General features: G+C 44.6%; 1 protein-coding gene across 1 annotated transcript in view; it reads left to right on the forward strand.

The window, feature by feature from the left end:
* The window catches only part of LOC311041267 (uncharacterized protein), a gene marked incomplete at both ends in the record, with an annotated part of 54,063 nt that overhangs the window by 20,973 nt on the left and 8,089 nt on the right, over nt 1-25,001 (forward strand). The window contains 4 exons of the mRNA XM_084086168.1: nt 17,100-17,243; nt 17,475-17,576; nt 21,068-21,166; nt 21,945-22,043. Of these exons, the coding sequence (XP_083942294.1) occupies nt 17,100-17,243; nt 17,475-17,576; nt 21,068-21,166; nt 21,945-22,043 (444 nt within the window). The remainder of the gene's footprint in view (nt 1-17,099; nt 17,244-17,474; nt 17,577-21,067; nt 21,167-21,944; nt 22,044-25,001) is intronic.

Raw genomic sequence — 25,001 nt, forward strand, 5'->3', positions numbered from 1 at the left:
ATGTCCATACCTCTGGGGTGGCTGGCCTATATTTGCTCTTCCCGAGCGCCGTGGCTCATCTGGTGCTCTCGGGACGGAGAGAAACCCATAATACTGCGGCGTTGTTGCTTCTACCTGCTCGGGCTGCACTACAGCTGGGGGGTCCTCGTGGGGCGACCTGGGGGCTACACACACTTTCAACGCATTTCTATGTATGGTCTTTTCTCGCCCCCCCTTCTCGGGTCTGACTCGGTACACCAACCCCGTAGCTCCCACCTGTTCCATCACTGCGTAAGGCTCGGGGTCCCACCACGTACTCAATTTCCCCTGGCCATCTCTCTTCCTATTTCGAATCCACACTCTCTCTCCTGGTAATAGGGGTGTAATACCGGCCCTACGGTCATAAACCTGCTTTCTCCTCTTGGCCGTTTCTCCCATCCTCTCCCCTGCGGTCCTATAAGCTGTCGCCATTCTCTGTTGGTGGTCCTGTACCCAGCCACCCACTCCCATGCGCTCTTGCGCTGACTGCACTCCTAACTGGACATCTATAGGGCGCCTCAAATGTCGGCCAAACATTAAGTAGGCGGGGGCATAACCCGTAGCACTATGGATCGTGTTGTTATAAGCATGAACTAACTCGGGTAAGTGCTCATTCCATCTTCCTTGTTTATCAGTGTCTAGTGATCGCAACATGTTCAGTAATGTCTGATTAAATCGTTCCACTCCACCGTTCCCAGCCGGGTGGTACGGAGTGGTGCGACTTTTTGCAATACCATAAGTCTGACATAAATGGTGCATTAACTCGGACTCGAAGTTGGGGCCTCGATCTGAGTGGAACCGGGCCGGACAGCCGAACGGCTGGATAATATGCGTCCATAACGCACGGACAGTGGTGTGCGCAGTCTGGTCTCGGGTGGCAATAGCCCAACTATAACGGGTGAATAAGTCAGTAGCTACCAGAATGTTTTGCCACGCATCAGCAGGCCTACCTAATGTGAGGAAATCAATGGCTATTACTTCTAGTGGATATGAGACTTCAAAGGGTTGTAAGGGGGCCCGAGGCTCTGACCTGTTCCTCTGCAGGCTGCAGGCGACACAACCCTGTTGTAACTGACGCACCGCTCCCTCCATGCCTGGCCAATAGAACCGACGTCGCAGCTGGGCCAAGGTCCTCTCCAACCCAGCATGCGCCGCGGCCGTGTGGATTCCTCTCCATACCTCCTCTCTGCGTGAACCTGGACAAATGATCTGTGAGTATTGTTCTTTGGTATAAGGATCGGTCACCTTCCTATATAACACATGATTTCGTATAATCAGTTTGTTCCACTGGCGTAACAGTTGCCGCGCTCCCCGAGTCCAATTCTTCCTCTCCACCATATTAGGGGCTCTCCCCCGTTCCACGCACCTCTTCACCACCTGCACATCTGGATCCCGATCCTGCGTCTCTCTCCACTCATCCTCCCGGGCTGCTGGCGTCGATTGTACAGCCGCCACATCTACAGGCTGCACTGGGAACCGCGATAGGGCATCAGCGTTGGCGTTGTTTTTGCCCGGTCGATACTTGATGTCGAAAGTAAACGACGCAAGTTGAGCAGCCCACCGTTGTTCCACAGCTCCCAATCTAGCCGTTTGGAGATGCGCAACAGGGTTATTGTCCGTGAATATTGTGAATCGAGCGCCAGTGAGATAATCTTTAAACTTCTCGGTCACGGCCCATTTAAGGGCCAAAAGCTCCAATTTGAACGAGCTATAATTTGCGTCATTCTGCTCGGTCGGGTGGAGACTGCGGCTTGCATAAGCTATTACACGTTCGTGACCGTCTTGGACCTGGGCTAGAACCGCTCCCAACCCACGGCCACTCGCATCAGTGTAAACCACAAAAGGCTGTGTATAATCCGCATACGCTAACACCGGGGCTTGTGTGAGGGCACTCTTTAACGCATCAAACGCCCGCTGGCACTCCGAAGTCCACTCGACTTTACACTGGTGGGATTTTACGTCATTTGGGATTCCTATCAATAAGTTGTTTAAGGGTCGTGCTATAGCAGCAAAAGAGGACACGAAACGCCTATAGTAACCCGCTAGACCTAGAAACGCGCGGACCTCGCGGACCGTTGAGGGTGGTGTCCAGTCCCGCACTGCCACCACTTTCTCCGGATCGGGCCGCACTCCCTCTTTGTCCACGACATGGCCCAGAAATTGCACTTCCCTCCGCAGAAGTTTGCATTTGTCTAACCGCAGCTTCAGTCCATGTCTCCACAGGCGTTGGAAGACGAGCTCGAGGTGCTGTAGATGAGAGGAGAAGTCAGGTGAATATACTATAATGTCATCAAGATATACCAGCAAGGATTCTGTCACCTGACCACTCAGACACTGCTGCATCAGCCTCTGGAACGTCGCGGGCGCATTACAAAGCCCGAACGGCATGCGTTGAAACTCGAACAGGCCCAGCGGGGTCGTAAAGGCGGTCTTCTCCCGGTCCCGGGGATCCATTCCTACTTGCCAATACCCGCTGGCCAGGTCTAACGTGGAGAACCATTGCGCCTTCGTCAGGCTGGTGAGCGTCTCTTCTATCCTGGGTAGGGGGAAGGCGTCCTTGTGCGTCACGGCGTTAAGTTTCCTGTAGTCGACGCAGAACCTCCAGCTGCCATCTTTCTTCTTGACCAGTACGATAGGTGCCGCCCACGGACTGCAACTCTCCTTGATGACTCCCTTCTCCAGCATCTCATTCAGGAGGGTCTTCATCTCCCGGTACATGGAGGGCGGCAACGGCCGGTGTCGCTCTCGTATGGGTGCCGCGTCTCCGGTCGGTATCTGGTGTTGCACGACGTCCGTCCGTCCGAAATCCTCGTCATGGATGGCGAACACCTTCTTCCACCGACACAACATCTCGTGTAACTCTCTCTTCTGCGCCTCCGGCAGGTCATCACGCTCCGTCAACACTTACATCTCTTCGGGCAGGGTCTTCAGTGGTCCATCATCTTCCACACTGATTACGGCCACTTCCACCTCTCCGTCGGTCCCCAGGGACAGGCTCAGGTCCCTGCCGCCTCGGACATCCGCTTCTTCCACCGGGTACAGCCTCCCCAGCTTCTGGTGGCGGTCCAGGACCAGACTATATGCGTGTGGGTTGCACACTCGTATGGGAACACGTCCGTGGCGCACCGTGACGAGGGCACGGGCCACTCCCAAATCTTTTCCATCCGGCAAGGCTTCCATCAAGGCCTCGTAGTCCGCTCCATTTGGTCCTCTCCAAGCGCGGCCCCAGATCATCACTTCACTCTGCGCGGGGATTCGAATCTTCCGCCGGCCGACCGGCCACACATAACCGATGGACCCATCTTCGTTCGTCACTGCCTCCACCCTCCTACAGGTGGCGAATGCGTCCTTCCACAGCGTCCTTCCCTGCTGACATGGAAACACAGGCCTCCCAGGCCATTTAAAGAGGGCATGCCATACAGCGTTCACGACATTCATCCCAATAATCAGCGGTTGAGTACAATGTTCATCTTTCACGATTACAACTCCTCTCCCTGGGATCTTCATTCCCTCCAGCTCTAGGTCCAATATGGCATAGCCAGTGTACGGTAAGTCAAGACCATTAGCGGCGCGTAATTTAAAAACAAGGGGCCCATTTCCCAACGTTAGGTGTGAGAATTTTTCCTCAAATAAGCTTTGCTGCATTAATGTGACTTGTGACCCAGTATCCAGTAACCCCCTTAAGTGGACTCCTCCCATAGTGATCCCAATAGTCGGACAGTCCCCAATAAACACTTCATTAGCCCTTGATCTGGCGAGTGCGCGCTGCACCCCTGTCTCCCGGACCTCGGCGACAGGGCGTACTAGTTTAAATGATTGGGGTCAGATTTACAAAAGCGAGCAATGTGCCCAGACTGCCTACAGCTCCTACAGATCGGCCTACCTCCCTCATCCCACTCGTTGCGTTGGTACGGCTCCCGGCGTCGTTCAGATGGAGGCGAACCGCGAGGTCGTGTATCGGTGGTGTTGGGTCGAAGGAGCGGTCTGATCTCTTTCATGAGCTCCTGCGTAAACCCCTGCATTTGCGATTTGACGTCTTCCATAATCTCCTGTTTCAGTTTCTCTCTCCATTCAGATTCCTGTGAGGGTGTTGGGATAGAGACAGGTTTAAAGGTGTAGTGAAATGAAAAATATGTTTTTCACACTTTTAGAGCATATCCGTGGTCATCATATGGGCATACCTAACAATAGATGCCAAAAAAAATAAAAATAAAACATTTTTGTGTATTTTTACATCTAAAGTCCCTAAAAAGCCAATCTTAATTACTTCCTGTAAACGAAAACGTGCTGCGTGATGACATAACTCGACCTTCGTGAATATAAATGAATCTTGATTACATGCACCTGTTTGATTCCCATAGCTGCACGTTCTTCAAACACAGCTGATTTTAATTACAGAGATACTCCGTTTTGAATCTCATTGAAGATGAGTGTATTACTCATTTTAAACTTCATCTGCACACTAAAATATGTATCTGAAAACATTATAGGTTAGAAATAAGCCAGGTAGTAGCAAACGCGCTTCACTGGCCGTCTCTCTCTCACTTGTAAACAAACACTAGCCGTGTTGCCCACGGCTGAAGTGATTGAGATCCAACGTCCCATAGCCTGAAGGGATGGGACCTTCTGATTGGATTAGAGTCGTTGAGCCGACGTTTCAGGCTGAACCTTCAAAATAAAATGACCGAAAATGTCACTTCAGTGCGTCTTTAACAGCATGGCACAAGATTTCAGCAGTCCCTTCTCTTCTATGTTCAGTGTCTAGTAGGAAGGCCTCATTTTTTAGGGCGGCGAAGTCTTCTGTGGGGTTTCGACGGGCATATATTCTTAAGGCTTGACCCAGAGGGCCTTCAGACAGTCCTACAAGTAACTGCTCTCGCAGAATGGCATCGGAGGGAGCGGTGTCTGGGTCGAGCCGCCGCAGCCCGCAGAACAACTCTCTAAGCCTCAAAATATAAGCCTGCACACTTTCGCCTGCGCGTTGCGCACAGCCATAGAACAAGGCACGAGCTTGGGAAGCAGAAACAGATGTTTTATACAACGTGTCTAAACATTTAAAGACTTTGGCCACTGTATTGCGATCTTCCTTGTCAATTACACTAATTTGTCGCTTAGCTTCCTCAGTAAGGGTCTGTACTACAAAAGCAACTTTTTTCTCCTCTGTTAAATCCTGAGTGCCCAATAATCCTTTAATCTGTTCTCTCCATTCCCTGTATTTCTCCTCACCTTCTATGCCCGAAAACTTAGGTAGCCACGGTGCCCCTGGATACACTGGCATCATCATCATTACTTTCTTGATTCAACCAAACAAAACAAAACAAAAAGCAGCAAAACAGCAGAATTTCAATACAGTTTCTCTTAGGGATTTTGTGTTGTTCTCTACCCAGTCCTGCCGCGCTACGCCAAATATGTGACGGTGGCCAGGTTGTCACATGTAACTTGCCACTTCTTTTTAGAATGCTGACACTCTTTACTTTGTCTCAATAATAAATAAATAACAATACACATTAAACTCACAACAATAAAATATCAGTTGCACGGTAAAGTGCGGGGTGCGTAATTACTGTGAGAATAATACTGTTTGTTAGGTACTGCAAGACTACGCCACCTTTTTATTTAAGAGGTAGGGTCCTCTGTAACACTCTTTCTTAGGCTATTCACAGGTTCGAGTTTACCCAGGTAAGTACAATACTTTTAAATGAGAACAACACTTCAACACATATCCCTTGGAGAAAGCTGGACGGAAACAGGTTTGTATAAAAAGGTAATCTATTTTATTAAGCTAATACAGTGGCGTCTATGAGCCATAAAATATTGAAAAGCATAAACAAAATATAACACTAATTCTAAAACCTCAACCTCCTAATGCGCCCACTAACTAACTAAAATACAGGAATACAGACAATCACCAAACACTAAAAACAGACAGGGCTTGTGCAAACTATAGCAAATAAATAATGAATTTAGCGTTAAAGTGCCAACTATTACTGAAGCAGTAAAGTGCCAAGTGCCAATTCAATTGCTATATGTCATATACTCATCACGGTTCAATGCAAAAGGTGGGAATGTCCTTATATGGGGTTTAACTGGAGCGGGGGTTTAGGCCAGGAATCACTGTCTCTTCTTGTCTTCGTGCGTATTGCCTGCAATCATAGAAACTAGAACCAGTTCATCTGTTCAGGTATATTTCACATATGAGGTTTAGGACCGTGGGTTTATAAAGGTAACGTTGCATAGAAGGACACTTACTCGCCCGCCAGACTGTACGTCTGGCTTTGAGGGTGTGAAGCGCGCAACGTTATCGCCACTGGACCTCTCCTCCGTTCCTTGGTTCGTCTGTCTGTCCTCCCCGTCTCTGCTGCTACTGCGCCGTCTGCTCACCGTCCGCTGCTGGTGGCTTGGTACGTGCCGCGATCACTGTATTCCCCACCTCTGCTCCGTGGTATGTCTGCTCCTCCTGTGCACAACCGTCCCTTCTGGCTGTCACTTCCACACTGCCCTGTATGCCTGTCTCTCTGCTGTCCAAGTGGCTCGCGCTCACTTTTGAATAAGGTGGGCCACACCCTACTCCGCCCTCATTCGCTCTGCCACCAGCGTGACCTGGGGACATTGGCCGTCCGCTGTCACAAGGCCAATGTCACACAGCCTATAGGGGAGTCCAATGTCAAGTGGCTCGGGGACCGGGGGGAAATACATTGTCAACCATAAAACATGCAGTGCAGAAATATAGTTAAGAGAATGATGTTTTTAAGTGCGTAATACAGGTTTTTCATCATCAATAAAAAATGTTACAATTTGGTTTCACCCCCCTGCTTTGACCCTGTCACATCCCCCCCCACTTTTCCGTTGCCAGTCCCTGCAACTGTCCCTAATCATGTCCATACCTCTGGGGTGGCTGGCCTATATTTGCTCTTCCCGAGCGCCGTGGCTCATCTGGTGCTCTCGGGACGGAGAGAAACCCATAATACTGCGGCGTTGTTGCTTCTACCTGCTCGGGCTGCACTACAGCTGGGGGGTCCTCGTGGGGCGACCTGGGGGCTACACACACTTTCAACGCATTTCTATGTATGGTCTTTTCTCGCCCCCCCTTCTCGGGTCTGACTCGGTACACCAACCCCGTAGCTCCCACCTGTTCCATCACTGCGTAAGGCTCGGGGTCCCACCACGTACTCAATTTCCCCTGGCCATCTCTCTTCCTATTTCGAATCCACACTCTCTCTCCTGGTAATAGGGGTGTAATACCGGCCCTACGGTCATAAACCTGCTTTCTCCTCTTGGCCGTTTCTCCCATCCTCTCCCCTGCGGTCCTATAAGCTGTCGCCATTCTCTGTTGGTGGTCCTGTACCCAGCCACCCACTCCCATGCGCTCTTGCGCTGACTGCACTCCTAACTGGACATCTATAGGGCGCCTCAAATGTCGGCCAAACATTAAGTAGGCGGGGGCATAACCCGTAGCACTATGGATCGTGTTGTTATAAGCATGAACTAACTCGGGTAAGTGCTCATTCCATCTTCCTTGTTTATCAGTGTCTAGTGATCGCAACATGTTCAGTAATGTCTGATTAAATCGTTCCACTCCACCGTTCCCAGCCGGGTGGTACGGAGTGGTGCGACTTTTTGCAATACCATAAGTCTGACATAAATGGTGCATTAACTCGGACTCGAAGTTGGGGCCTCGATCTGAGTGGAACCGGGCCGGACAGCCGAACGGCTGGATAATATGCGTCCATAACGCACGGACAGTGGTGTGCGCAGTCTGGTCTCGGGTGGCAATAGCCCAACTATAACGGGTGAATAAGTCAGTAGCTACCAGAATGTTTTGCCACGCATCAGCAGGCCTACCTAATGTGAGGAAATCAATGGCTATTACTTCTAGTGGATATGAGACTTCAAAGGGTTGTAAGGGGGCCCGAGGCTCTGACCTGTTCCTCTGCAGGCTGCAGGCGACACAACCCTGTTGTAACTGACGCACCGCTCCCTCCATGCCTGGCCAATAGAACCGACGTCGCAGCTGGGCCAAGGTCCTCTCCAACCCAGCATGCGCCGCGGCCGTGTGGATTCCTCTCCATACCTCCTCTCTGCGTGAACCTGGACAAATGATCTGTGAGTATTGTTCTTTGGTATAAGGATCGGTCACCTTCCTATATAACACATGATTTCGTATAATCAGTTTGTTCCACTGGCGTAACAGTTGCCGCGCTCCCCGAGTCCAATTCTTCCTCTCCACCATATTAGGGGCTCTCCCCCGTTCCACGCACCTCTTCACCACCTGCACATCTGGATCCCGATCCTGCGTCTCTCTCCACTCATCCTCCCGGGCTGCTGGCGTCGATTGTACAGCCGCCACATCTACAGGCTGCACTGGGAACCGCGATAGGGCATCAGCGTTGGCGTTGTTTTTGCCCGGTCGATACTTGATGTCGAAAGTAAACGACGCAAGTTGAGCAGCCCACCGTTGTTCCACAGCTCCCAATCTAGCCGTTTGGAGATGCGCAACAGGGTTATTGTCCGTGAATATTGTGAATCGAGCGCCAGTGAGATAATCTTTAAACTTCTCGGTCACGGCCCATTTAAGGGCCAAAAGCTCCAATTTGAACGAGCTATAATTTGCGTCATTCTGCTCGGTCGGGTGGAGACTGCGGCTTGCATAAGCTATTACACGTTCGTGACCGTCTTGGACCTGGGCTAGAACCGCTCCCAACCCACGGCCACTCGCATCAGTGTAAACCACAAAAGGCTGTGTATAATCCGCATACGCTAACACCGGGGCTTGTGTGAGGGCACTCTTTAACGCATCAAACGCCCGCTGGCACTCCGAAGTCCACTCGACTTTACACTGGTGGGATTTTACGTCATTTGGGATTCCTATCAATAAGTTGTTTAAGGGTCGTGCTATAGCAGCAAAAGAGGACACGAAACGCCTATAGTAACCCGCTAGACCTAGAAACGCGCGGACCTCGCGGACCGTTGAGGGTGGTGTCCAGTCCCGCACTGCCACCACTTTCTCCGGATCGGGCCGCACTCCCTCTTTGTCCACGACATGGCCCAGAAATTGCACTTCCCTCCGCAGAAGTTTGCATTTGTCTAACCGCAGCTTCAGTCCATGTCTCCACAGGCGTTGGAAGACGAGCTCGAGGTGCTGTAGATGAGAGGAGAAGTCAGGTGAATATACTATAATGTCATCAAGATATACCAGCAAGGATTCTGTCACCTGACCACTCAGACACTGCTGCATCAGCCTCTGGAACGTCGCGGGCGCATTACAAAGCCCGAACGGCATGCGTTGAAACTCGAACAGGCCCAGCGGGGTCGTAAAGGCGGTCTTCTCCCGGTCCCGGGGATCCATTCCTACTTGCCAATACCCGCTGGCCAGGTCTAACGTGGAGAACCATTGCGCCTTCGTCAGGCTGGTGAGCGTCTCTTCTATCCTGGGTAGGGGGAAGGCGTCCTTGTGCGTCACGGCGTTAAGTTTCCTGTAGTCGACGCAGAACCTCCAGCTGCCATCTTTCTTCTTGACCAGTACGATAGGTGCCGCCCACGGACTGCAACTCTCCTTGATGACTCCCTTCTCCAGCATCTCATTCAGGAGGGTCTTCATCTCCCGGTACATGGAGGGCGGCAACGGCCGGTGTCGCTCTCGTATGGGTGCCGCGTCTCCGGTCGGTATCTGGTGTTGCACGACGTCCGTCCGTCCGAAATCCTCGTCATGGATGGCGAACACCTTCTTCCACCGACACAACATCTCGTGTAACTCTCTCTTCTGCGCCTCCGGCAGGTCATCACGCTCCGTCAACACTTACATCTCTTCGGGCAGGGTCTTCAGTGGTCCATCATCTTCCACACTGATTACGGCCACTTCCACCTCTCCGTCGGTCCCCAGGGACAGGCTCAGGTCCCTGCCGCCTCGGACATCCGCTTCTTCCACCGGGTACAGCCTCCCCAGCTTCTGGTGGCGGTCCAGGACCAGACTATATGCGTGTGGGTTGCACACTCGTATGGGAACACGTCCGTGGCGCACCGTGACGAGGGCACGGGCCACTCCCAAATCTTTTCCATCCGGCAAGGCTTCCATCAAGGCCTCGTAGTCCGCTCCATTTGGTCCTCTCCAAGCGCGGCCCCAGATCATCACTTCACTCTGCGCGGGGATTCGAATCTTCCGCCGGCCGACCGGCCACACATAACCGATGGACCCATCTTCGTTCGTCACTGCCTCCACCCTCCTACAGGTGGCGAATGCGTCCTTCCACAGCGTCCTTCCCTGCTGACATGGAAACACAGGCCTCCCAGGCCATTTAAAGAGGGCATGCCATACAGCGTTCACGACATTCATCCCAATAATCAGCGGTTGAGTACAATGTTCATCTTTCACGATTACAACTCCTCTCCCTGGGATCTTCATTCCCTCCAGCTCTAGGTCCAATATGGCATAGCCAGTGTACGGTAAGTCAAGACCATTAGCGGCGCGTAATTTAAAAACAAGGGGCCCATTTCCCAACGTTAGGTGTGAGAATTTTTCCTCAAATAAGCTTTGCTGCATTAATGTGACTTGTGACCCAGTATCCAGTAACCCCCTTAAGTGGACTCCTCCCATAGTGATCCCAATAGTCGGACAGTCCCCAATAAACACTTCATTAGCCCTTGATCTGGCGAGTGCGCGCTGCACCCCTGTCTCCCGGACCTCGGCGACAGGGCGTACTAGTTTAAATGATTGGGGTCAGATTTACAAAAGCGAGCAATGTGCCCAGACTGCCTACAGCTCCTACAGATCGGCCTACCTCCCTCATCCCACTCGTTGCGTTGGTACGGCTCCCGGCGTCGTTCAGATGGAGGCGAACCGCGAGGTCGTGTATCGGTGGTGTTGGGTCGAAGGAGCGGTCTGATCTCTTTCATGAGCTCCTGCGTAAACCCCTGCATTTGCGATTTGACGTCTTCCATAATCTCCTGTTTCAGTTTCTCTCTCCATTCAGATTCCTGTGAGGGTGTTGGGATAGAGACAGGTTTAAAGGTGTAGTGAAATGAAAAATATGTTTTTCACACTTTTAGAGCATATCCGTGGTCATCATATGGGCATACCTAACAATAGATGCCAAAAAAAATAAAAATAAAACATTTTTGTGTATTTTTACATCTAAAGTCCCTAAAAAGCCAATCTTAATTACTTCCTGTAAACGAAAACGTGCTGCGTGATGACATAACTCGACCTTCGTGAATATAAATGAATCTTGATTACATGCACCTGTTTGATTCCCATAGCTGCACGTTCTTCAAACACAGCTGATTTTAATTACAGAGATACTCCGTTTTGAATCTCATTGAAGATGAGTGTATTACTCATTTTAAACTTCATCTGCACACTAAAATATGTATCTGAAAACATTATAGGTTAGAAATAAGCCAGGTAGTAGCAAACGCGCTTCACTGGCCGTCTCTCTCTCACTTGTAAACAAACACTAGCCGTGTTGCCCACGGCTGAAGTGATTGAGATCCAACGTCCCATAGCCTGAAGGGATGGGACCTTCTGATTGGATTAGAGTCGTTGAGCCGACGTTTCAGGCTGAACCTTCAAAATAAAATGACCGAAAATGTCACTTCAGTGCGTCTTTAACAGCATGGCACAAGATTTCAGCAGTCCCTTCTCTTCTATGTTCAGTGTCTAGTAGGAAGGCCTCATTTTTTAGGGCGGCGAAGTCTTCTGTGGGGTTTCGACGGGCATATATTCTTAAGGCTTGACCCAGAGGGCCTTCAGACAGTCCTACAAGTAACTGCTCTCGCAGAATGGCATCGGAGGGAGCGGTGTCTGGGTCGAGCCGCCGCAGCCCGCAGAACAACTCTCTAAGCCTCAAAATATAAGCCTGCACACTTTCGCCTGCGCGTTGCGCACAGCCATAGAACAAGGCACGAGCTTGGGAAGCAGAAACAGATGTTTTATACAACGTGTCTAAACATTTAAAGACTTTGGCCACTGTATTGCGATCTTCCTTGTCAATTACACTAATTTGTCGCTTAGCTTCCTCAGTAAGGGTCTGTACTACAAAAGCAACTTTTTTCTCCTCTGTTAAATCCTGAGTGCCCAATAATCCTTTAATCTGTTCTCTCCATTCCCTGTATTTCTCCTCACCTTCTATGCCCGAAAACTTAGGTAGCCACGGTGCCCCTGGATACACTGGCATCATCATCATTACTTTCTTGATTCAACCAAACAAAACAAAACAAAAAGCAGCAAAACAGCAGAATTTCAATACAGTTTCTCTTAGGGATTTTGTGTTGTTCTCTACCCAGTCCTGCCGCGCTACGCCAAATATGTGACGGTGGCCAGGTTGTCACATGTAACTTGCCACTTCTTTTTAGAATGCTGACACTCTTTACTTTGTCTCAATAATAAATAAATAACAATACACATTAAACTCACAACAATAAAATATCAGTTGCACGGTAAAGTGCGGGGTGCGTAATTACTGTGAGAATAATACTGTTTGTTAGGTACTGCAAGACTACGCCACCTTTTTATTTAAGAGGTAGGGTCCTCTGTAACACTCTTTCTTAGGCTATTCACAGGTTCGAGTTTACCCAGGTAAGTACAATACTTTTAAATGAGAACAACACTTCAACACATATCCCTTGGAGAAAGCTGGACGGAAACAGGTTTGTATAAAAAGGTAATCTATTTTATTAAGCTAATACAGTGGCGTCTATGAGCCATAAAATATTGAAAAGCATAAACAAAATATAACACTAATTCTAAAACCTCAACCTCCTAATGCGCCCACTAACTAACTAAAATACAGGAATACAGACAATCACCAAACACTAAAAACAGACAGGGCTTGTGCAAACTATAGCAAATAAATAATGAATTTAGCGTTAAAGTGCCAACTATTACTGAAGCAGTAAAGTGCCAAGTGCCAATTCAATTGATATATGTCATATACTCATCACGGTTCAATGCAAAAGGTGGGAATGTCCTTATATGGGGTTTAACTGGAGCGGGGGTTTAGGCCAGGAATCACTGTCTCTTCTTGTCTTCGTGCGTATTGCCTGCAATCATAGAAACTAGAACCAGTTCATCTGTTCAGGTATATTTCACATATGAGGTTTAGGACCGTGGGTTTATAAAGGTAACGTTGCATAGAAGGACACTTACTCGCCCGCCAGACTGTACGTCTGGCTTTGAGGGTGTGAAGCGCGCAACGTTATCGCCACTGGACCTCTCCTCCGTTCCTTGGTTCGTCTGTCTGTCCTCCCCGTCTCTGCTGCTACTGCGCCGTCTGCTCACCGTCCGCTGCTGGTGGCTTGGTACGTGCCGCGATCACTGTATTCCCCACCTCTGCTCCGTGGTATGTCTGCTCCTCCTGTGCACAACCGTCCCTTCTGGCTGTCACTTCCACACTGCCCTGTATGCCTGTCTCTCTGCTGTCCAAGTGGCTCGCGCTCACTTTTGAATAAGGTGGGCCACACCCTACTCCGCCCTCATTCGCTCTGCCACCAGCGTGACCTGGGGACATTGGCCGTCCGCTGTCACAAGGCCAATGTCACACAGCCTATAGGGGAGTCCAATGTCAAGTGGCTCGGGGACCGGGGGGAAATACATTGTCAACCATAAAACATGCAGTGCAGAAATATAGTTAAGAGAATGATGTTTTTAAGTGCGTAATACAGGTTTTTCATCATCAATAAAAAATGTTACAATTTGGTTTCACCCCCCTGCTTTGACCCTGTCACATCTATATAGAATATGTATTTAGCTGAAATCTTGCTAAAACGTTGAAGCCTGAGTTTAGGCTGTCAGTTTCCAGAAACACCTGTAATAACCTTTAGTTATAAACTGGTCAATCTAAGTAGGCAATAGCTCATTTTCTACATAGAACATGGACAAAGGAAGAATGGTTTTACATTTTAGAAATCCATTTTGACAAGAGTTTCAGTGAGTTAGGTTCCCTGAAGACACACCGGCGTGTTCACACTGGAGAAAAACCTTTCCACTGTAAACATTGTGACAAGAGTTTCAGTGAGTCAGGTTCTCTGAGGTATCACCAGCGTATCCACAAACCTTTCCACTGTAAATATTGTGACAAGTGTTTCAATCAGTCAGTTCACCAGAATATACACCAGCATTGGTGTACAATACGCCACAGTGGGCAAAAACTTTTCCACTGTAAACATTGTGACAAGAGTTTCATTGTGTCAACTGACCTGATTATACATCAGAGTGTTCACACTGGATAAAAACCTTTCCACTGTAAACATTGTGACAAGAGTTTCAGTCGGTCAGGTTCTCTGAAGAAGCACCAGCGTTTCCACACTGGTGAAAAACCTTTCCACTGTAAACATTGTGACAGTCAGTTAAGTGCTCTGAAAATCAGTGCATTCACACCAAAAGGGGAAAAAATAAAACACTTTCCACTATAAATCTGGGAGGATCAATTAAACAGCTGTATGTTGTCAGGGAGTTGAATAGAGAGGCACAAATATCATGTATATTTATACTGCTCCTGTCAACAGTTTCCATTAGGACTTGGCTTTTGGAGTCATTCCCCAGCTATAGTTTTTATATTATGATTTAATGTCATTTAAATCAAACGGCGGGGAGAAAGTGAAAGAAGACTCAACTAACGCCGAAAAGCACCAACATTTTTAAGCAGTGGCTGCTGAAGGAGCACTAAAACAGTGAAACGCCCCAGCGAAGGGTACATTTTCCGCACAGCACCCACACTGGAGGAAACTGTTCTCTTGTCACAATGTTAAATGTGTTTGGCAAGAGTTTCAGTCAGGAAAGATCTCTGAGAAGACATCAACGTATTCACACCAAGGGGAAAAAAACAACTTTCTACTAAATTACCTTCCCTGGAGGGATCAAATTAAACAGCTGTATGTTGTCAGGGGGTTGGATAGACATTTTAAAATGTAATGGATATTTATACTGCTCCTGTCAACAGAAGTTTTCATTAGGACTCATCTTTAGGATACATTCCACAAGCTTTTTTATTTTCTATTAAAACATTACAACAATCAGTTAGAAGTGTTATCTGTAACATTATTATTAGTATTAATTTTACCACAATACATATTTTTTGCACAATAGTGCGGTGTTATTATTTTTTTATATTATAAATGACCATGTAAACCATATCAATTGTATAAGCTAGAACTGATTTACTCGAATTTTACAGTTTTAATATTATGATTTGATATAATTTTGCTGTGTTCTATTACATGCCCAATGAATGGGGCACTATTTCAATTATTTTACTTATTAGATATCAGTTAACTGAGGGAAAAATACTGTGCATGTAACTTTTTTTAAAGAATCATGACAGTAGTTGTTACAATTAATGGGAGGGCTATGATCATTATTATAATTATAAGTTGTATTACATTTATATTGTGATATGTTTCATTATTATGAATTGTTTAGTGAATTGTTATCAGGAAGGTGAAACATAAGCTATGATCTCTTAACATTACTTTATTTTGGATGTGTGGAAGAATTTAGTCTGGAGGCAGGAATCAGAATGCTCAACTTTATTGTCACATCACATCACATGATAACAGTCACAGTTATCTGCAGTTACAGGAAGACTTAAAATAAAGAAATAATATAGACGAAACAAACAAGTAAAACAAATACAAAGATTTTAAAAACAGGTACGGTATATCGTATATGCATCTTCAGATCTCAATTATATAGGTTATATACAGTACATTTAATATACATCCAACAACCATTTGCAGACAGATCTGACAAAATAGGATTGTGGGTCTTGTTTTACACCTTCTTATGGCCCTAAGACTTGGTGTACTTTTTTTTTAAAGTTATTTTTTTATTATGAAATCTAATGATTAGTTACACCATTTTAGGTCAGCCTGGCCCAGTGAAATTCATCCATTACAATCAATCTATCTATACAGAACTGTCTGTTTCCCAGAACATTCTGGTACAATAAACAAAACTCTGAACTGTATGTAAACAGTTCTGTTTAAAAACAATGTTTCATGTTTTATGATGTAAAGCAGCATTTGTGGGGTTAACAATCTGCGGGAACTCAAGAGTAGTGTGTGTTTCAACACGGATGAGAGAGAGGGACGGACAGACACGTATCCGGTTGTTCCTCCCTCTCTGGTCCGGGTCGTCCGTTGTGAACGAGAGAGACAAACAGACAGCAGAGAGTGAACGTGATGCAGAGAAAGTTTGTTATATTATAAGTTTACAGTGAACAAACCTTTGTGTGACTTGTGTCTGAGATTGTCTTTGTTCGACAGTCTGTGTAAAGTTATGAAAACAGGAGGAATTTACACACGACGTTCAAATACTGTTTGTTTTATGGACTAATGCTAACGCTAATGCTAAGGTAGAGCTTTGAGCAACCAGGGCTTCACTCTGTGTTCCTCTGACAACGTGGGATGAGATTGGAACCTGACCCTGTGACGGTTGGAGGACTGAGGGACGTCCAGGAACGTTAACTAAGGAACCACACTTTGATTTGACTCACCCAGGTGTGTGTGTGTGTGTGTGTGTGTGTGTGTGTGTGTGTGTGTGTGTGTGTGTGTGTGTGTGTGTGTGTGTGTATGTGTGTGTGTGTGTGTGTGTGTGTGTGTGTGTGTGTGTGTGTGTGTGTGTGTGTTCTCTCACATTCTTTTGGAAGCCATAGTTAAAATATAATTGTAGTAATTGAGCAGCCCTACTTTGATCACTCCTATCACAAAGGTCAATTAAAGGTGGATTATGTATTATTATTAATCAGTATCGTTCTCTTTAGCTCATCAGTACGGTTTATGAGGTATTCAGTGTTGAACTGATCACTCTCAGCGCTGCTTTTGAGAAACTCAGAAATACTTACTGACCTTCAAGTCTTGTAGTGCTGATAGTGTGTCAGACTTTAATCTTAAAGGTCTTGTAGTGTAAAAAAAAGAAAAGAAATAAACCACATTTACTGTAAAACTGAGATTGTAATGTATCTGAGGCATTTTATATGTCTCTATTATAGTGGAGTAAAGCTTTTACACCATAGCTCAGCACTCTGAAATATTTTATGAATATTGATGAATGATAAGTAAATGTTTTATTCTATTGGTGATTTCCACAGAGAACCACAGGGAGAGATCTACGCTATCAAGAGAGATGGCCTCCAAAAGATCATTAACATGGTCAGAGGAACAGCGACAGATGGACCAGAGACATGGACTGTTTGATGCAATGCTGCAACCTGTAGTAAAGTTGTACAGGATAGGTATGTAGTGTTTTATTTACAGGTAGTCAAACTTACAGTAACTTTCTTATAACAAAGATACAACTTGTCTCTTTTCCTCTGCTATTATTTTAGAACGAAGAAAGTGAATTTACAGCTAAATAATGAAGAGTTGTATTGATTGATTGATTACTTTATCAACACGATTGTTACTACAGTACATGTAGTACAGTCAGAAGTTATTAAAGTCCTTATTCAATTGCTTCATTTCAGACCAGTGTGTGGAGTCCAGACTGCAGGTGAAGATGAACTCTCCAGACTCAGCCAGGGACATTTCTATTAAACAGGAGGAACCTGAAGACCACCCACACCTCAGTACGTATTGTCACTATCCGCAAAAAAATATAATGACATTGATAATATCCGGATATTCATAGCCATCATTAAATATCACTCAATATTCCTTTTTAACATGTTTTATTCTCATTACAATATCCAAAAGTTTTCACAAATGCAATACAAAAGAAAAACTGCAACAAATTGTAAATTTTTCTACAGAGTAGACCAAAGCATCTAGAACAGGGTTTGTCTGTCACACAGCTCAAGCCGCTAAGTGCATGACGTCATGAAACAGAAGCTCATGAAAGCCTGACATGCCTGTTAAAAGTTTGGTAGTAGGTGAAAACTATGAAAACTGATTTTATGGTGTGCCTTTGTAGGGGGTGAGAGGTCTAGAAATGGGTCTGTTAGTCTGCTCTGTGTGAGATAACAGATCTTTGACAAGCTTTTTAAAGCTTCTTGATTTGAGGTGTAACCACTTCAACCCTAGCATCCCTTTGCTGAGGGTATTTGAAAAAATACTGATCTACAAACTCAAGAGATTTGGTGTAGAGGGAAAAGAGAAAGGATCAAGTACAGAGTCGACCCTGCTCAACATAGTATTAGTTAAAGGGCAAGACCACTTTGGTAACTACACAACCCAAACCTCTACCAAAGTGGTCTTGCCCTTTAACTAAGCTTTTTTTCTCACACTTTCAGAGAATATCTGTGGTCGTAATGGGGACATAGTTGACAATAGATGCCAAAAAATATATAAAGGTATAATTGTTGAGAATTTTTCCAATCTGAATTACTTCCTGTCAAACAAAAAAAAACATAATATGAGATTACATCGGTGGGTAAGTAGGTAGCCTTGAGAACTAATTATTCCCGAGCCATGTGGCCCATAGGGCAGGAGCTTATCTCCTGTTTCTGTGGCATGAGGTGGCTTGATGTACAAGTATATCCCTGATTGATTGATTGATGTACTTTATTTAGTAAGACATGAGAACATCAGTACATGGAAGTACAAAAAAATCACAATACAAGGTCTACTAAACTGGGAGGCTCATTAAGCACTGAGCTTGTTTAAGATGAGATCCCCATGCACACAAATCATGATGACATATAAGAGACAGACAGATATACACAACTACTATACAGAAAGTCATACAATCAGCTTACAGGTTACTGGTGTGAAGAGTGAAAATAAATGTACAAGAGAAAAAAAGAAATAGGGTGGGGGGGGGGGGGGGGGGCGGTTAAGACTTAGACAGGGCCATTTTCGAATTGCAGCCTCCTGAAGGTGTATCTTTAGGGCAGTTTTGAAAGTGAGTAGGGGTTTGCACTCCTTTACTCCTTTTGGTAGGGCGTTCCACATTTTTGATGAATAGCATGAGAACGAGTTCATTCCCTTTGTTGAGCCAAATCTGGGTTGAACATGATTTGTGGAGCTTCCTCTGGTGTTATGATCATGGACTTCATTAACATTTAGGAAGTATTTAGACAAATACAGGGGGATCCCAATGTTGTGGTGTATCTGAGCCATGATGTACACAGACTTACCCCAATCCAAGTCTTGAGAATTTGAACATTAGTGAATATATTTTTTGTATTTTTTATTTCCATTTTCACAAATAATTATTAAATAATTGAGGATTATTAAAAATAAAGAAAAAAGAAAAGAACAATTTGTGAAAATTAATTATTCTACATAATATGCAAGACTGCAAACAAATAAAATACTCTGATCCTGGGCAACTTGAAGTGATAAAGGTTATGAATTATAATTGAAGTCTTTCATGAAAAAGTTACTTAACAGTTGACAAGTTATGAACACAATAAGTTACCCCTTCCTTGTTGTCTGTTATTGTTATTGTTGAGAATGAGAAGAGTTTCTCTTCTTAATTAATACTAAACTCCTCTGGGATTTGAATTGTTTCATTGCAGACTCTGTGGAGTCTGCAATGAAAGGTAGGGGGTGAGAGGTCTAGAAATGGTTCTGTTAGTCTGCTCTGTGTGAGATAACAGATCTTTGACAAGCTTTTTAGAAGCTTCTTGATTTGAGGTGTAACCACTTCAACCCTAAAATCCCTGTACTGGGGGAGCATTTGAAAAATTGCTGATCTAAACTCAACGCGTCTTCACTCAAACTCATTTTTCTCTTTTTGCCACAAAATGTCATTGAACCTGTGAAAAAGAAACATTTAATCTGAATTTGATTAACATCGATGTCACATTTGCCAGTGATCAATTGTTAGTCGAATGAAAGCAAATACAGTACATGTTTTTTTACTATGTTATTAAGTCACATGTATTATGAGTTTGTGTATGAACAGGGGTTCAACCGTTAAACCTGTGACATATTAGTGTAGAGGGAAAAGAGAAAGGATTAAGTTCAGAGTTGACCCTGCTCAACAATAGTATTTGTTAACTAAGCATGTTTTTCACACTTTCAGAGAATATCCGTGGTCGTAATGGGGATATATATGACGATAGATGCCAAAAAATAAATATATATATTTTGTTGAGAATTTTTCCAATCTTAATTACTTCCTGTAAAACAAAAACATACATACAACATCGGTGGGTAGGTAGGTAAGTAAGCCTTGAAAACCAATTATTCCCGAGCCATGTGGCCCATAGGGCAGGAGCTCATCTCTTGTTTCTGTGGCGTGAGGTGGCTTGATGTACAAGTATATCCTCCAGCCATGATGTACACAGACTTACCCCAATCCAACTCTTGATGCTGAGTGTCAAGCGGGGAGACATTGCGTCATATTTATAGTCTTTGGTATGATCCAGCCGGAGTATTAAACCCCGACCTCCCAATCTCAGGGCGAACACTCTAGTCTAACCATGCCAATTAGCTGGGTTTTTTAATCGGCGGGTACTAACCAATTTTAACATATAATAAGCACTTGTCAAGTAGTCTTTCAAACATCTCTGATTCATTAGCCTATGCTAAATACTAGAGGGTAGTGCTTCTCTGTTGAATCTGAACCAAGAGGATGGCTGAATAGTGCGTTGTTAAAATGTGTGTGTGTGTGTGTGTGTGTGTGTGTGTGTGTGTGTGTGTGTGTGTGTGTGTGTGTGTGTGTGTGTGTGTGTGTGTGTGTGTGTGTGTGTGTGTGTGTGTGTGTGCGTGCGTGCGTGCGTGTGTGTGTGTGTGTGTGTGTGCGCAATAAGAAAATTGTGTGTGTGTGTGTGTGCGCAATAAGAAAATTGTGTAACTGGAGTGTTTACCTGAAAAAAGAAAACATGAAAATGTAGGATTAAGAGCGAACATTTTCTTTCAGAGAGAGATTTACATTATATTCATAATATATCCACATAATATTCATCACCTGGGCAACTTGATGTGAAAAAGGTTATTATTCATAATCAAAGTGCTCTGTGAAAAAAAGTAACTTGCCCAGTTGACAAGTGATTAACACAATAAATTACTCCTTCTCTCATGTCTGCTATTTGTTGAAGTTGATTATAAGAGGACGTTCTGTTCTTAATTAATCCTAATCTCCTCTGGGATTTTAATTGTTTCATTCCAGACTCTGTGGAGTCCAGACTGCAGGTGCAGATGAACTCTCCAGACCCAGCCAGATCCGTTTCAGTGAAAAAGGAGGAACCTGAAGACCAGCCTGACTTCAGTAAGTCTCTCTTTTCCAGCTTCATTTGTCTTTAATTGTCATACAGTTGCTAGCTGCACTATTCGCAGGGAAATTATTTTGCTTCAACAGTGTGGAACCAGACAAAATGAAATGTGATTTAAAGGTAATAGTAGTAACAAATTGGTCATATTGTCTTGTGGCGCACATGTAATGTTTGATCTGCGTTGTGTTCATGAAGTTCCAGACCACTTCTCTCTCTTATTGACAGTTTATTCTGGTGAGAGTACACAAAACGTCTCTGGTCAGTCACTTCTTTTGGTGTAAAACCCGAGCCTCAGCACGTCTACAACAGAATTAACAACGTGACCAAAAGTAGTTTGTTGTAAACAGTACACCGTTTGGTTTGACAAAATGACTAATTGAAAACATGTGCAAAGCATCACTACTTCATGTACAGTAGGTACACTTAGCATGTTTAGGACAACCAGTATTCATCACGGTATCACAGTAAACATACAAACTCTTGTTGAAAATATTGTGCACTGAGGAACACATCTTACCTTGGGCAAATCTCATTTAGACTGGCACAACTCTAACATGAGTTTGGGGTTTTAAGGATCGCTCATCCGTACTTATGAACATAAGTTGTAGCTTGGGGATGTAATTGGCAAGATTTTTACCCTAACAAATCAATGTCATTATCTTTGCATTCAAGGTTCATATGTTAGATAGTTGGGCTTAGGCGTTTGCAAATATTATTGTTATTCTCCACTAGGTCTCTAGTTATTAAAATCCTTATTCAATTCCTTCATTTCAGACCAGTGTGTGGAGTCCAGACTGCAGGTGAAGATGAACTCTCCAGACTCCAGGGACATATCTATTAAACAGGAGGAACCTGAAGACCATCCACACCTCAGTAAGTATTGTCACAATACGAGAATCTTGGCAAAAATATAATGATAATGATAATATCTGGATATGCATACAGTAGCCATCATTAAATATCACTCAATATTCCTTTTTTGTTTTATTCTCATTACAATATCCAAAAGCACGTCCTCTTTTTCACAAATGCAATACAAAAGAAAAACTGCAACAAATTGAAAATGTTTCTACAGAGTGGCCGTAGACCAAAGCATCTAGAACAGGGTTTGTCTGTCACACAGCTCAAGCCGCTAAGTGCATGACGTCATGAAACAGAAGCACATGAAAGCCTGACATGCCTGGTAAAAGTTTGGTAGTAGGTGAAAACTATGAAAACTAATTTCATGGTGTAACATAATCTGTAACAGATCTTTGAGAAGCTTTTTAGAAGCTTCTTGATTTGAGCTGTAACCACTTCAACCCTGTGGCTCTGTGGTCATAATGGGGACATAGTTGACAATAGATGCCAAAAAATATATAAATGTATAATTGTTGAGAGTTTTTCCAATCTGAATCACTTCCTGTCAAACAAAACAAAATAACATAATATGTACATAATATACATAATATAGGTAGCCTTGAGAACTAATTATTCCCGAGCCATGTGGCCCATAGGGCAGGAGTTTATCTCCTCTTTCTGTGGCGTGAGGTGGCTTGATGTACAAGTATATCCTCCTCCAGCCATGATGTACACAGACTTACCCCAATCCAACTCTTGATGCTGAGTGTCAAGCGGGGAGACATTGCGTCCTATTTATAGTCTTTGGTATGACCCGGCCGGGGTATTGAACCCTGACCTCCCAATCTCGGGGCGGACACTTTAACCATGCCAATTAGCTGGGTTTTCTAATCGGTGGGTACTAACCAATTTTAACTTATTATATTAAACACTTGTCAAGTAGTCTTTCAAACAGCTATGATTCATCAGCCTATGCTAGATACTAGAGGACAGTGTCACTCAATCTGAACAAAGAAGATGGCCAAATGGTGCGTTTGTTGATTATGTCATAAACAGTACATTAAATGTTTCCAAAAACATTTGAGGTGAGAAATAGACAATGCAGTAACATACACTTGATTCAGCACTGCCTTGAAAATGGGTGAAGTAGTCCTTTAAGTGGTTAACAACATTCAAATAAGTATATCTTCTTCAACTATTTCCAGATTTCAGTGCATGGCACGTAATTTGAAAGCTTACAGTCTGCACTTTAATAACATGTAAAAAAAATAATAATATAATGACTATGACTTGCTTGACCTATTGGCAGCATGCACAAGAAATGTGGCGCTGATCGGTACAGTGGTTTGTGAAATTAGCCCCAGACACACAGACAGATTCACAGACTCATTTCTAGACATACTGTACAGGGCCTGGTCATGAAAATAAGTGTACATACATTTTAAACTACGACCCATTAACTTTCACCAGACATGTCAAGCTTTTGTGTTTGGAGGTGCTTCTGTTTCATAACGTCATGCACTTAGTGGCATGAGCTATGATTGGTCTACTTTGGAGGTGACATACATACATACTGTATATGCAGACAAATCCAGTTGTATATAGCCTGGCCTACAGCCTCACTTACTCCCAAATTAGAGCTCACATTAATTGATTGATTGATTTAATACTTTATCAGTCAAACAAGGTAAACAGCATGTAGGTACAGTATAACATTTAGGCTAAAAGGATAACACAAAAAGCTTTAATGATTCAAATTAAATATAACTAAATATATTGATTCAGGTTACTTTTTAAAATATGTATGTTGCTATAATCTTGCTAACACTTTCGAGCCTGCTTTAGAGTTTCCAGAACCACCTGTAACAACCTGTACTTATTTAGTAACTGTTTTGTCAGTCTTAGTAGGTAATAGCTATGTACATGGAAGATAGAGCAATAGATATACATTTTAGGTGTTCACTATCATGTTATTTTTCTGCTCCTAGCCATCCTGCACATGGTTGTGTGTAAAGAGGAGGATTCTCCTGAACAGAAGAGGAGCCCCAGTCTGCTCCAGGAGGAACCAGAGCCTCCACACATTAAAGAGGAACAGGAGGAGATACTTCAAAGACCAGAGGAGCCTGATGGATCAATGTTGACATTACTAGCAGTGAAAAGTGAAGTTTATGATGAACACATCTCTTCACACTGCTCTGAAGTTGAAGTTGAACTTGAATCTGACACTGAAGTCACTGAAGACGGTGATGATTGGGGGGAGACAAGTGGAGGTGTCCACACTGGAGAAAAACCTTTCCTCTGTAAACTGTGTAACAAGAGTTTCAGCCGTTCATCTAACCTGAAGCGACACCAGCGTGTCCACACTGGAGAAAAACCTTTCCACTGTAAACAGTGTGATAAGAGTTTCAGTCAGTCAGGTGACCTGAATGCACACCAGCTTGTTCACACTGGAGAAAAACCTTTCCATTGTGAACATTGTGACAATAGTTTCATTCAGTCATCTGACCTGAAGAAACACCAGCGTATCCACACTGGAGATAAACCTTTCCATTGTAAACATTGTGACAAGAGTTTCTTTCAGTCAGGTCATCTGAAGACACACCAGAGTGTCCACACTGGAGAAAAGCCTTTCCATTGTAAATATTGTGACCAGAGTTTCACTCAGTCAGGCGCCCTGACAAGACACGAGCGCATCCACACTGGAGAAAGACCTTTCCAATGTATGCAGTGTAAAAAGAGATTCAATGAGTCAAGCTCTCTCAAGAAACACCAGCGTATCCACACTGGAGAAAAACCTTTCCATTGTAAACATTGTGACAAGAGTTTCTTTCAGTCAAGTCATCTGAAGACACACCAGCGTATCCACACTGGAGAAAAACCTTTCCATTGTGAACATTGTGACAATAGTTTCATTCAGTCATCTGACCTGAAGACACACCAGCGTATCCACACTGGAGAAAAACCTTTCCATTGTAAACATTGTGACAAGAG

This window comes from Gymnoscopelus microlampas (assembly GCF_963454915.1).
Source record: "Gymnoscopelus microlampas genome assembly, contig: SCAFFOLD_70, whole genome shotgun sequence".
NCBI lineage: Eukaryota > Metazoa > Chordata > Actinopteri > Myctophiformes > Myctophidae > Gymnoscopelus > Gymnoscopelus microlampas.